Source organism: Nomascus leucogenys, chromosome 15 (assembly GCF_006542625.1).
Source record: "Nomascus leucogenys isolate Asia chromosome 15, Asia_NLE_v1, whole genome shotgun sequence".
Classification (NCBI taxonomy): domain Eukaryota; kingdom Metazoa; phylum Chordata; class Mammalia; order Primates; family Hylobatidae; genus Nomascus; species Nomascus leucogenys.
In genome coordinates, this window is record NC_044395.1 from 27296102 (window position 1) to 27310891 (window position 14790).

Sequence of the window (14790 nt, forward strand, 5' to 3'; positions counted from 1 at the left end):
TAAAGCCTAACATTCAGCTGTTCTAGTCAAATATATCCTAAGATCTGTTAGGATTTTGTTTAACAGCTTCCAAAAAAAAAAAACACCCCAAAAAACAACAACAACAAAACCCAGTAACCCTAAAAATAAATTTAGTGGGATATTTTAATTAGACAAGTGAGAAGATTTATAAAACCTCAGGGCTGGACGCAGTGGCTCACGCCTGTAATACCAGCACTTTGGGAGGCTGAGGTGGGTGGATCACGAGGTCAAGAGATCGAGGCCATCCTGGCCAACATGGTGAAACCCCGTCTCTACTAAAAATACAAAAATTAGCTGGGCGTGGTGGCACATGCCTGTAATCCCAGCTACTTGGGAGGCTGAGGCAGGAGAATTGCTTGAACCCAGGAGGCGGAGGTTGCAGTGAGCCGAGATCATACCACTGCACTCCAGCCTGGCGACAGAGCAAGACTCTGTCTCAAAAAAACAAAACAAAACAAAAAAGCTCTCTTAGAAAATGTTTTTCATTTTCTAACTACTGGATAGCTATGCCAAAAAAAAAAAAAAAAAGATTGAGCAATATCTTGTTAACTGGTCCCCAGCCAAATGGTAATGATATTAATTACTGGGATATATATGTATACACATTAACATATTAATATATACTATTAATTACTAAGTCAAAGATAAAATCTTTCCCTAATATCTGTTCTATGTGCAATTTTCAGGGAAGTCCACCCCATCTGTGGGCTTGCACCTCAAAGCAAGCTACCTTTTAAGTCTATGTGGCAGAACTCTTGCACAAGTGGAACTATGTGATAATCCAGTTCTGTTTGTACTAAATCTTCCTAGAGAAGAGGACCCTTATGATCGTTCATGGAGTGTCTCTGTATTCTTCCTATTTAGGTTCCAAGGCATCAAACAGAGCTTAAATTAAGCTACAAAAAGTTTTCCCTGTGACCTCTGTATCAGGTCTACACAAAGAGGAGGCTTGAGACCTAGCAGTGTCATCTTAAGTGGCAGGAAGTGTCCATATATAGAGTTACCTACAGCCCAACTCTAATTTCTCCCACTGGCATCCTTGTATATGAGAAAAATGGCTGTGTTACTGTTTTGCATCAAGACAGTCTTACATCAAAAGGAAGAAAAGACATCACATTCTGTTTGCTTGTATCTTTTAAAAAAAAAACTTCCTTGATGATGCTCATACTGTCAAAGACATGAAAGCCAGGAGAAATCCACAGTAGAGGTTAGGGATGAAGCATCATTTCTTAGGGTTCACCACTCTGTGAAGTAAATCACATCTCTCTCACATAATCATAAACAATTTCAATTATGCACATTTGAATTATGAAATGGTATCTATATGCTGCTTGTTCTTTCATAATTCCTAGGCCAACAGGACCCGATAATGCTACTTATTATCCAAGATATATTCTATTTTCTCCCCTTATTTTTCTAATGGGCCAACATGCCCACAAATATTTAATTAAAACCTCGGCTTGCTATGCTAGGTACCATACTTTCTTGCTATGCTAGTTACTGTATTTTTTAAATCCAGATCATCAGATCAAATTATGTTTTGACAGGTGTAATTCATTTTGTGTTTAGGTTAGAAACCTGGTCCAGGCAGGTCATGGTCAGAGACAGAAACACCAGGGCGATCCCTTACTTTGGAAACAATATACAATTTGCTTCCTTATAAAAGGACCAACTCTTCAAAACCTCCATGTGAGCAACTCAGGCTGGCTGTTCACCATCAAATACTGCCAGGAGCTCACTTCTTAAATTATTTGGACCTATTTAAGTCCCTAAATCACAAAGTTTATGGAAAAAACTGCTGAGGATCAAAAGCAGAACAATAAAAATGATTTACTATTTTGAGAGAATGTTATATTGGTTTGACATGTTTACCCTTAAAAGGAAGCAATAAAGAAATAGATCTGTAAATGCTCTTGAGCTAATCAGTGGTTGTTTAGGAAAGAAAGAAAGAAAGAAAGAAGGAAAGAAGGAAGGAAGGAAGGAAGGAAGGAAGGAAGGAAGGAAGGAAGGAAGGAAGGAGGGAGGGAGGGAGGGAAGGAAGGAAGGAAGGAGGGAGGAAGGAAGGAGGGAAGGAAGGAAAGAAAGAAGGAGGGAAGGAAGGAAGGGGAAGGGGAAGGGGGGACAGGAGGGAAGGGAGGGATAGGAGGGAGGAACAGGAGGGAGAGAGGAAGGAAGAGAACAAGGAAGGGAGAAAGAAAAGGTGTATCCGTTTCTTATTTGAGTTTAAGGATTTAGGGATTCATTATACCCTTTCCTCCTTTTAATTTCATTTGTTTTATGTCCTTTTTTTTTTCATGACTGCATGCTTTGGGAGGAGGCATTTCAAGTGTACCTGTGAGACAGAACCCACTTACTGTCTCTTGCACCAGCACTAATCTCAACCTCCTGTTTCACACCCTCTTCACCTTCTGAACCCTCTGCTCAGGGGGTTTATGGCTCTGCTCCTTTCTCTCCCAGGCTGAATCAGGAAACCAATAAGCTTAGTTTTAACTGGGCAATATTCGCTTTTCTTCTTCATAACACTAGACTTAGATTTCTTCATTTTGATGGAAGATTCTTGACTCACTACTAAAAAAAATCTGTTAGATTTTGTAAGAACAACAATTAAATCCTCAAGACTAGATGGAGAAAATACTGATCACTACCCCCTCTTTCTAATAACTACATGCATAGGCAGCAGTTTTTTTGTTTATTTCTGTTTTTTAATCACAGCTTTTTGATAGTGTTCCAAAAAGAGTTACTGTAGCTTCCTAAGATGAATGCCTTGCTTAAACACTGGGAGAATCTGATTCAATAATAAGAGCTATTACACATGCTCCATTTCCAATCTTTTCTGTTACTGCCTTTTATTAATATGCTGCAGAGTGATGTTTATGGCTGAGTTCACAGCAGTGTTCTTCCGTAAGGCAATTATGATCACGTTTATTATTTAACATTCATTCTCTAGTTTGAACCAGAATAGCCACTCAATGTAAATTATTCGAAATGGATCATATCTCTGCTACCAAACAAAAGCAACCTCCCGTTTTGTGGCGCTTTGTTAGAGGAATCCATTCAGGAGGGATGGGGCCTTCAAAACAGGAAACACACCTAAAACCATGTAGCCCCTTGCCTGTGGGGTGAGGGGGTGTGGGTACCTGTAATGCAACACTACTCCATCATCTTAAATTTGTGACTCTGACGTCTTCTTTTGGAACAATAAGAGAAAAGTGGCTTATTTTGAACAGTTTCAATGAATGTGCTAATGAAAGTTAATTCTTGCTTGAAGAAATCCTGTAATAAATAAAAAATACACTATTGTTGATGAAAGATATGTACAAAAATAATCACAGTTTCTTGGTTCAAACCACAGTTTCCCAAATGAAATACTTTTCATCTAAATGCCATAAAGAGGAGCAAGTGGCTCAATGTCCCCGGCAGTTCATTTAGTTGCTCCATTGAAGTTCCTAAGCAGGGGCACTGACAATCGGTTGGGAATTAACTTATCAATAGGTACTTTACCTAGGAAATGGGACCATCCCTATAAGAGCTCTCTACTAGGAAGAGAGGCTGCAGAGGACTTGGTACATGAACTGGAAATGTGAAATCACACAAAGAAACCATCCGTGGGTCTCTAGGAAAACAAGAGTATTTCCTTCCTATAGAGCAGGGGAGAGGTTCCAAGATCTCATGCCCAGATAGTGTGGGGCCCTGTGGTTTTTTCCCATTATTCTTTTTCTGAAGAGATCACACTAGCTTCTGAAAAGTAAAAATCAAGGGGATTTGTGGTTATATATCTATCATGGATCAATGTTATTCAAAATCATACTGCTGTGGCAAAGGGCACTCTTTATAATATATTCCAGGGAAATTTTATCTGAGGGCTTAGAGAGCACTAGTTGATTGTGTAATAATTAAAATAAATGAATTAATAGTGTAACCCTTTCCTTTCAAAGAAAAGGAGGTACAGGTTTCTCTTAATTTATTAACAACATCATTATTTAACCAAAATTTTGATGCTTAAACACACTTTATAAGATTTATTTCTATTTATTTATTTGTCAAGACACGGTCTTACTCTGTTGCCTAGGCTGAAGCAGCCTCGACCTCTCTGGGCTCAGGTCCTCCTACCTCAGCCTCCCCAGTAGCTGGGACTACAGGTACACGCCACCATGCTCGGCTAATTTTTGTATTTTCTATAAAGATGGGGTCTTGCTGTGTTGCCCAAGCTGGTCTTGAACTCATGGGCTTGAGCAATCTGCCCGCCTCAGCCTCCCAAAGTGCTGGGATTACAGGCATGAGTCACCGTGCCTGGCTACAAGATTTTATTTTTTAAAATCAGGTTATGTTTTACTCTTTGGATAATACTTTTATTGACTTATTTATAAGGAGAAGCAATGAACACATTATAACACATTATACTTTGACATTTTAAAAGTATTTAAATGCAACCTCAAATATAAACTTTTACTGGTAAATAAAAATATTTTTAAGGCAACCCAAATTAAGTAAATATATAAATAAAGGAAAGTCATCAAAGGTATTATTCATGCTCCATCATCCATTATAGGGTTCAAAATATTCTACAGGGGATAAGAAATAGGCCTGTTATTATTATAAATTTGCTACATAACATAATTCAAAAAAAATTTAAACAACCTAGTTAGAGGGCATGCTCAGTATTGTGAACAAATTCATTTTTGTTAAAGACCTAGAGCAGCTGAAAGAAAGAGATTTGAAATAAGTTGGGGGGAAAATGAAAAATGATAATTGAAAGGTATTTCAACTTATTTATTCCTTCATAGAGCCAAATACAAAATAAGACTGACCGTGCAGTACAGAAGAAATGAGAGTGGGAGATATGGCAGTGGAAAAAGTGAACATGAGTCAAGAACTTACTTTCGCAGCAAGCCATATGACCTCCCTGTCCACAAGGAGCTTATAGTCTAGCAAGGAAAAGGACAGTAAAAACAGAAAGTTGAAAAACAGTGTGACAATTCTATAAAAGAAAAACACCCAGGGTGTTGGAGACGCAGAGGAGAGAGAGACAGTACGTTCCTCTCAGGTTGGACAGGAAAGCCAACTCCACCATCCCACAGGGACAGCCAGAGCAGCCTGGAAAATCAGCGTGCTTTCCTCACTTCAGTACAAAAGTGAAAATTCCAATGAGTAAATGAATGAAATTCAAACTAACATTTATTGAGTGCCCATGGCTTTCGGTTATATTGCTCATGCTCTGCGGAAAGAGCTTAACAAACAGTGAAGTGGCCAAAGAGTTGGCCCTGAAAAGCTGAGGGAAAGCCAAGGGGCGGGAGAGCTGGGATGTACGTGATTGAGCTCCCAGAGGATCTTGGACAACAGCTTGAGGGCAATGGGCAGGCTCTGGGAAGGTCACCTACAAGAGATTGCCTAGAAAAAGATGCAGGTTAACATATTTCAGTGAGAGTGTGGACACAGCTTTTGTTTGTTTTAATGCAGGGAGCAAAATAATTTAAAATATATGTGTGTATGGACACAGGAAGGGGAACATCACACTCCGGGGACTGTTGTGGGGTGGGGGGAGCGGGGAGGGACAGCATTAGGAGATATACCTAATGTTAAATGACGAGTTAATGGGTGCAGCACACCAACATGGCACATGTATACATATGTAACAAACCTGCATGTTGTACACATGTACCCTAAAACTTAAAGTATAATAAAAAAAAGTGTGCATATATATATGTGCATATTTGTGTGTGTTTATATATATGTATGTGTCATATATATGCACACATACATGTAAAAATATACGTGCATATATGTATGTACCATAAAAAAGAGAACACTACAGCTAAAAGTACCAGTCTACAGTGAGAGAGGTATTTGGATGCATAGGCTATAAACTTTCCCTTTTTCAGGACTTAGCTTCTATATCTCATAAGCTCAGTCAATGCCTCAAGCAATGCTAATCAAATTCTGGAACAACTACACATTCCTGCAGCTTCTGCTCTTCAAAAGCAATGGAAAGTGGGTCATGCTGAATAAAAAGTTTGACTAACTTGTCTGAAAGTCAGACTTGGAGTCTAGTCCGAATTTGCCTCTATGAACTACGTGACTTTGGAGAGGTTACTTTGCTTCTCTGGGTTTCTTCTTTCTCACACGTAAGGTGAAGGGATTGGACTAGATTTCTGGCTCCAAGAGAAGGCCAGACGTGTTAGAAGGGGAAAAGATATTTTTATCCGATTCTCCTTCCTCTTTGAGGTGCTCTTTAAGTCGGGGTGAAAATGTTGCCGTGCTCTGGGCTGCTTCATGCTGTGCTTGCAAAGGTGACCAAGAACTGCTCCTGACTTGATTTTTGCAACTTGTCTTCTACTCACCCCAAACAGGGTCTACATCTTACAAACTTGGACCACTAGTGCTTATGGCACCAGTCATGCCTTCTTGGCCTTGTTTACAGCATCCCACATCTTCTATCCTTATTTTAAAATATTAAAATCCTAGTCCTTCCTTTCTCTCAACATTGTCTCAATGAAGCATTTCCTGAATATTCCTTCACAAAATGTTTGTAACCTGTCACTGATCGCATTCCTTTATATATCTCAGTTCTGTATGCATACGCCTCGTCTCTTACCAGGTGGTGTGTTACTTTGGAACAGAGATGTCTCTCATTTATTTTTGAGATGGAGTTCTGCTTTTGTCGCTCAGGCTGGAGTGCAGTGGCATGATCTCGGCTCACTGCAACCTCTGCCTCCTGGGTTCAAGTGATTCTCCTGTCTCAGTGTTCCTAGTAGCTAGGATTACAGGTGCCCACCACCATGACGAACCAATTTTTGTATTTTTAGTACAGACGGGGTTTCACCTTGTTGGCCAGGCTGGTTTTGAACTCCTGACCTCAGGTGATCCACCTGCCTTGGCCTCCCAAAGTGCTGGGATTACGGGCGTGAGCCACCACGCCTGGCCCTCACATTCATTTTTGAATCACCCACAATACCTTACAGTGGGCTCACAGTAATGGGGTAATGTGATACAAACATGAGAAACAGTTTGGAAGTCAAACAGGCCTGAATTCAAACATCTGTGTTCCTTTGTTTAAGTCACTTAAGTTCACTAAGCCTCCTTGTCCTCCTTTGTAAAATGGGACACTATGTCTTACTTAATTACATTTGCTATGAAGAGAGAATGAAAGTGGCATAAATACTTGCATTATTAGCAAGGAATGCGCACTAAATGAATTAGTGGACCAAGATATTAATCAAGTATGAATGACTTAAAAATCCAATTTGTAGTTATTTTTGCTAATTCTAAGCCTTTATTTACCTAATCATACTAGAAAAATAGTTCTTTCCCTCGATTGCCTCAAAGTTGGGGCATGGGATAAATCTGCTGTATTGCTCAGTGCCTCCCACAGAGGTTTCAGCTTGGCAGATATTTTCCTTTCCTCTTTTCTGCTGGAGGAAGGAAAATATGAGGTGAGATCCAGGGCCAAGAAACTGAGATTCTGAGACTGGAACAATTGGAAGCAATGATTTACATGGGTGACTTTAAAATTTTCCCTTATTAATTTCCAAAATTAATCATGTTCTGATAACTTTAAAAAATATAACCTCAATAACTAAATCCCAACAAGGGAAATGATCTTCAGCACAAGTCTTTGGACTTCTCTGTTATACACATCAACTGAATTAAAGTTAGTAAAATATATTACAAAAATGAAACCCTAAGCTTTTGTTCTAGCTGGGACTTAAAAAATGTTCCTTCTTTTTCTGATCACATGTAGGTATGTTTTGTTATCCATGTTATCCCATGTTTTCCTTTTCTTTTTTTTTTTTTGTTTTTGAGACGGAGTCTCGCTCTTTTGTCAGGCTGGAATGCAGTGGCGTGATCTCAGCTCACTGCAACTTCTGCCTCCCTGGTTCAAGCAATTCTCCTGCCTCAGCTTCCTGAGTAGCTGGGACTACAGGCATGTGCCACCACACCCAGTTAATTTCTGTATTTTTAGTAGAGACGGTTTCACCATGTTGGCCAGGATGGTCTCGATCTCTTGACTTCGTGATCCGCCCGCCTAGGCCTCCCAAAATGCTGGGATTACGGGCGTGAGCCAGCACGTCCAGCCTCATGTTTTCTTTTCATGCACATCATGGCTAAAGTCAGATTGGATGATTTGGGGATACATACCCAATATCCCATTTCTATCCTCAATTTAAAATACACATTTTGGCCAAGTGTACTAATCGAATAGCATTTATTCCTTATATTTCATGTAATTTTTGACATACATTGAATATTTTCTCTATTCCTTTTTACTCTGAATATTTATACCATTAATATATCTGATGGTAGCAATTGGGTATCCTGTATCTTAAATGTGGATCAAAATCCATTTTTTCCAACAACCTGGTTTCTCTAAGGTTAACCTAATTACTTCTGGGACTGTGCATGGAGCATTTCATTCTAGAGCATCTCAGAAGTTGACAGATTAATCACTGCGTGGGCTTTTAAATAATGCTGGATTCTTCCCAGTGAAAGTCAGCTCCTCATTCTCCATAATACATTTGCTGAGCTCAGGAATTAACACCTGATTCATTCAGGCTTTGCTTACATAACCTTCTCTTTGGTTCAAATGAAAAGATTGCCAAAATCGTCCAACGTCCGTGGAAATGGACTACAGAAAATAAATCAACTAAAGAAGGGAAATGATCAAGTTTCCTTTTATTATTTCAAAACCAATGGTCAATGAAAATCCTCAAGTTTCTGTTTTAATGTACAATCTGTTATCCTAGCTTTGGTTTCACATAAATAATCAATGCCATATAATATTTATAAAATATACACTCCAAGTTACATGAAAAAAATGTTTATCAGAACACATAACTAATAGGGATGTGTTGGTTCTATAACCCTTGGTGCTAGTCTATGCAACATTACAGTGGTAGATTTTCACTGTACCAGCTCTAAATCATCGTATACAAATTGATTTTAAAATGTACTCTTTACTAAACATGTTGCATCTATTCAGTTTAACAATAAAACTAACAGAACCAAAGGCCACTATTTTTCCTAAAATGACTGGTTTTGAGGCTGCTCAAGTTTTTCTAAAACAAATAAGACATTGAGGAAGAAATTGAGTAGTACAAGACTTGGCAACCTTACCACCATCATCATCACTTTTACAAAGGAGCTCCTAAATTCTAAGCTTCATCTCACACTAAAGCTTTCTGTTAACGTGATTCTGCAAGACACTGTGTTTACATTCAGGAGGTGTGCAGAACTGCCAAATTTTCATGAATGTATTGATAGATCAGTTAATTACCATGACAACCAAGAACATATTAGGTCAAATACTTGGCTGGCAAATATCCTCATGATTTTTCAAATACTATATTTTTACACAGATAAACAGTATTCTGTAAAATAAAACAAATACTGATGCCTATAAATTGTTTCACAGTCACCTCCTGAGAGGTTTTCACAATTCGAAGATCCAGTAAACTACCAGTAGCTGCGTCAAAACCCAGTGAATCCCACGCAAACTGATCTGGGTGCTCCAGAAACAACAATGGAACCAAAACCACCAGGGTGGGGGGCGGTGGATCTTCAATTATGGCCATTGAAGGAATCAAATCATTTCTTAAAGGATGCAAGCCTATTAATTTGCTTAGAGAAAATAGGCCCGAGCGAAAGACAAGAACGTGTAACAGAAGCAGGTCACCACTTGAGGAAAAGAAGCCCGATCTTCTGGAAAGTATGTTGTATTTTCTCACATTCAGGACCTGACTAACTTTATTTTGCCATATTTTAATATTATGCAAAACTTATCTGGGAATTCCATTAATAGACAACTGAATGGCAGTCAATACTCTTGAAAATAATTATAACTTTAGGTCCAGTCAAATGCTTTTCAAAACTAAAAAAGATCACCCCAAACATACCAATTTATGGCATACTCTGTCCAGCACAATCTTCAGGGAACCAACAATTGATACAAATTTCAGAGACATCACTGAGGTAAGAAGAGTGGAAGCTTAGAACATATAGTTTGACCCCCTACAAAATTTTAAAATGCCCGTATGGATTGGCCAGCCAACCAAAATCTAAATTAAAGGATATTTAAAAGGACACTTATTTCCAGAAAATGATTTTACACAGATTGTATTAATTGATTCATTGACAGCTATTTCCTTAAGCCTTTCAGGCCAGCGGTGTACCACTGTGCAGAGACACATGGCACCAGGGCTGTCTAAAGTGCCCATGCTTTTGTGCGCACGCTCTCTCGCCATCTACAAGTGCTCTGTCTTGTCATCAACACGCATATAGAGTTAGCAGAGGAATCTCGTGGCCAAGTTATTCCTAGCAAAAATGCAATGCTATTTCACAGAATCTTAGGAGACCTGGTCACAGGATCACAAACGATGACTGGTAATATTACCCTAACCAGTGAGGAGGTTTCTCCACTGCAGAGGGCTCAGCCAGGGAACCGTAAACACATACCTCAGGAAGTGCTTCATGGTGCCCGTGTTGACCGTCCAGATGCTATATGAACTGTCCTCAAGTAATTGCTTCCAAATTTGCCTTTGTCAAAGTAAGTGTCAACTGTGGGAAAAAATTAGATATTAGGTATACTTACTAATAAAGCTGGAAGCTGCAAACCAAAAATTTCTGCTTACTGAGGTAAGCAGGTAACATGCCAGCCACCCAGAACATTATCAACAGAACTGCCTACAGAGCAATGCAGTTCAATGGATGGAGGTTACAGCTATAGACTTTCACTTTATAATTATGTTAATATAATTAGCCTTTCATTTTAAATCACTTGCTGGAGAAATTATTAATTTCATGAGCAATCTCTTCAATATTAAGCTTTTCCTTTATTTTGGGTATTGTTCCTATATCTTTAGGAATAGTATTCATAAGAAAAATAAAAATGAGAAACAATAAAATTAACCATCTGGATTTCCAGATATCCAATAGTCTAGTATCTGGCAGCCCCAACTTTGTAGAAGTACAACTCAAAAATAACTGGAACCAACTAACTTTAAAATAAAAGATAACTGTTAAAGAGCTCAAGCTCAAGAATCACTTAAAGAGCAAGATACTACAAAGAAATGAATGATGCCCCAGGCCCCATTGTCTTTTGGCACTGTGAACAGAGCAGTGAGATTTGATATTTGCATGGCACTTTTCAGTTTATGGTTTGCTTTCACAAAGTGTACATCAGGTTATCAGCCTTCTTCCTTTTGATAAGGAGGACACTAGGAGCAGCCTGCAAAGCAGCAAGTTAGGATGAGAGGGGATAAAACAGACTATAGAAGAGAGAGTGTCTGCAAGTGGAGAGAAGTTATCTCATGAGAAAAGAGACAAATGGAACATCCACTGCAGCAGAAATGCAAGGAAACGAATATACATTCGAAAAAGAGCTGCGGGCAGAGACACATTGCCAACTAGAACAGCCCAGAGTGTGGGAACTCATACTTAGCTCGAATAAAAGCCAGTTTCTTATTTAACACGTTTATTTCTGTAAATATTCCATACATGCTTGAAAAAACTGTCTATACACCAATTTAAGACTGTGGTTGCTTTTGGGAAGAGAGGTGGGGTTTAGGAGTGGAAGGAGAAAAATGATCTCAACTTTGTGTGTTTTATTTCTTAAAATATATCTGAGGCAAAATAAAAGGAAAAATAACATTTATTCATTTTGAGTAGTGGGAGCACTTTGTATTTTTGTGGTTTTTCTAAATGAATCTAAATTTTAATTTAATTTGGTTAGTTCCCACCCAACACTCAGATCATAATTTCCAATACAATCAACAATAAAAGCAGCTAGGCGACCTTGGGGAAATGGTTGATTCTAAAGCTGGGTCAGGGCAAGGTGAACCTGAAGCATATTGCAGCACAAGAAAGTCAAGAAGTGCTCAAGGTAAACAAAATAGGCGTGTGTAAAATAAACACAGCAGCCAACTGAAAGAACTCCCAATGGTCAAATAATTGATGTAGCCACTCTGCCCTCAAGTAGGTGGAGCAGGCCAGGTGCCCTGGCTCATGCCTGTAATCCCAGCACTTTGGGAAACCGAGGTGGGCCGATCACTTGAGGTCAGGAGTTCAAGACCAGCCTGGTCAACGTGAAGAAACCTCATCTCTACTAAAAATACAAAAATTAGCCAGGTGTGGTAGTGCGTGCCTGTAGTCCCAGTTAGTCGGGAGGCTGAGGCAGGAGAATCACTTGAACCAGGAGGTGGAGATTACAGTGACCCGAGAATGTGCCACTGTACTCCAGCCTGGGTGAAAGAGTGAGACTCTGTCTCAAAAGCAAACCAAACAAAAACCTCCCTATCCCTTAAATATAAACTGGACATATGACTTTCTGTGTACAGTGTGGAAAGGGGAAAAAAGAATAACTACAGTAGGGCTGGGTGTAGTGGCTCACACCTGTAATCTCAGCACTTTGGAAGGTGGAGGCAGGCAGATCACTTGAGGCCAGCAGTTTGAGACCAGCCTGGCCAAGATGGCGAAACCCCATCTCTACTAAAAATACAAAAATTAGCCGGGTGTGGTAGTGGGCACCTGTAATCCCAGCTACTTGGGAGGCTGAGGCAGGAGAATTGCTTGAACCTGGGAGGTGGAGGTTGCAGTGAGGCAAGATGGCACCACTGCACTCCAGCCTGGGCGACAAAGCGAGACTCTGTCTCAAAAATAAAAAAAAAGGAAAAACCTGACAAACACTGCCTCAGCCAGGTGATCAAGGCTAAGACCACCAGTGATAAGTCATGTTGATAGGATGTAACCTTGACCTGATATGACGAAAATGGCACTTTACCCCCACAACCTATAACCCCAGTCTAATCATGAGAAGAACATTCGACAAACCCCAATTCAAGGGCATGCCACAAAATATCTAATCAGTATCTCTCAAAACTCTGAAAAGCTTAAAAAACAAGGAAAGCCTGAGAAACTGTCGCAGCCAAGAGGTTCAGGTCAAAGGAGCTATGACTGTTACACGTAATGTGTTATCCTGATTGGATCCTGGAATAGAAAAAAGGACATTAGGTAAAAACTAAGAAAAATTGAATGAAGCAAGGACTTTAGTTCATAATAATGTATCAGTATTGGTCCATTAGTTGTGACAAATGCATCATATTAATGTAAGATGCTGACAACAGGCTGGGCGTGGTGGCTCACGCCTGTAATCCTAGCATTTTGGGAGGCCAAGGTGGGCTGATCACGAGGTCAGGAGACCAAGACCATCCTGGCCAACATGGTGAAACCCCATCTCTACTAAAAATACAAAATTATCTGGGCGTGGCGGCGCATGCCTGTAATCCCAGCTACTCGGGAGGCTGAGGCAGGAGAATCGCTTGAACCCGGGAGGCAGAGGTTGCAGTGAGCCAAGATCGCACCACTGCACTCCAGCCTGGCAACAAAGTGAGACTATGTCTCAAAAAAAAAAAAAAAGATGCTGACAACAGGGGAAAGTATAAGGGAACCCTCAGTACTATCTTCATAGCTTTTCTGTAAATCTAAAACTGTTTTTAAAATAAAAAGTTTATAAAATATGTTAATGCCTGCTATGCTCTAGACATAGTGAGGCACTAGGGATACTATAGGGTAAACAAAAGGGGCATGGCTCTACCCTGTAGATGCAACAGTCTTTGGGGAGGAGAGGAGAGAAGATGATACAGAGAAACAAACAGGGACTTAAATACAGTATTACAAGTGGAAATAGGTGCTATGGCAGTGAGTAGGAGAGATGCTTAGCCTAGATGTAGGGGTTGGGGGTTCTCCAGACAGCACATGCAAAGCCCTAACGGCAAAAGAATGCACAATATGTATAACAGATAAAGTTCCAACATGACTTAGTGTGGTGCTCATTGAGAGGGATGGGAAAAATAGTGATGGCGAGATACGGAAAAGCAAGTAAGGGTCAGATCAAGCAGGCTTAGTAAGTAATGTTGAAGTTTGAACCTTATCTCAAGAGCAATAAGGAACTATTGAAAGTTTTCAAGCTGAGATATATGACATGATCAGATCTCTAGTTTAAAAAATATACTCTGGGCCGGGCATGGTGGCTCACACCTGTAATCCCAGCACTCTGGGAGGCCAAGGCGGGTGGATCACGAGGTCAGGTGATCGAGACCATCCTGGCCAACATAGTGAAACCCTGTCTCTACTAAAAATACAAAAATTAGCCAGGTGTAGTGGTGTGCGCCTGTAGCCCCAGCTACTCAGGAGGCTGAAGCAGGAGAATTGCTTGAACCCGGGAGGTGGAGGTTGCAGTGAGCCGAGATTGCACCATTGCACTCCAGCCTGGGCAACAGAGACTCCGTCTCAAAACAAAACAAACAAAATACTCTGATTGTAATATGAAGAATAAATTGTAATATGAGGAATAAATCCTATACCTCAAATTGTAGGTATAGGATACCATCTACAGACTTGTTGCAATAACCTAGGCAAAGACATTAATGGCAGGATAAGGCAATGGACAGACAGAGGTGTGAAAGATATGAGAGATAGTTAGAAGGTAGATTCAACAGGACCTTTGTTGATTGATTGGGGGGTGGTTGGTAAAGGAAAAGGGGAAGTTGAACCTTATGCCCATGCTTGTGGCCAGCAACTGGATAGACAGAGGAATTATTCATTAAGATATGATATTTTGGAGAATCATATTTGGGGATCTGGGTGTACAAAAGGTCTTTGGAACATTTTTAGTTTTCAGGACCAAGTGGTAAAGATTCATGGATCTGAAGGTCAGGAAGACAACACAGGTTGGAAACAAAGATTTGGGCTTCCTCAGCATGTAGACGGTAATTAAAA

General features: G+C 39.9%; 1 protein-coding gene across 2 annotated transcripts in view; it reads right to left on the reverse strand.

The window, feature by feature from the left end:
- ELMOD1 (ELMO domain containing 1) overlaps positions 1–14790 on the reverse strand; it is a 76543-nt gene that overhangs the window by 38913 nt on the left and 22840 nt on the right. For both annotated transcript variants that reach the window (XM_003253085.3, XM_012495882.2), the window contains exon 2: positions 10471–10572. In XM_003253085.3, coding sequence (XP_003253133.1) covers positions 10471–10487 — 17 coding nt within the window. In that variant the 5' untranslated portion in view covers positions 10488–10572. The remainder of the gene's footprint in view (positions 1–10470; positions 10573–14790) is intronic.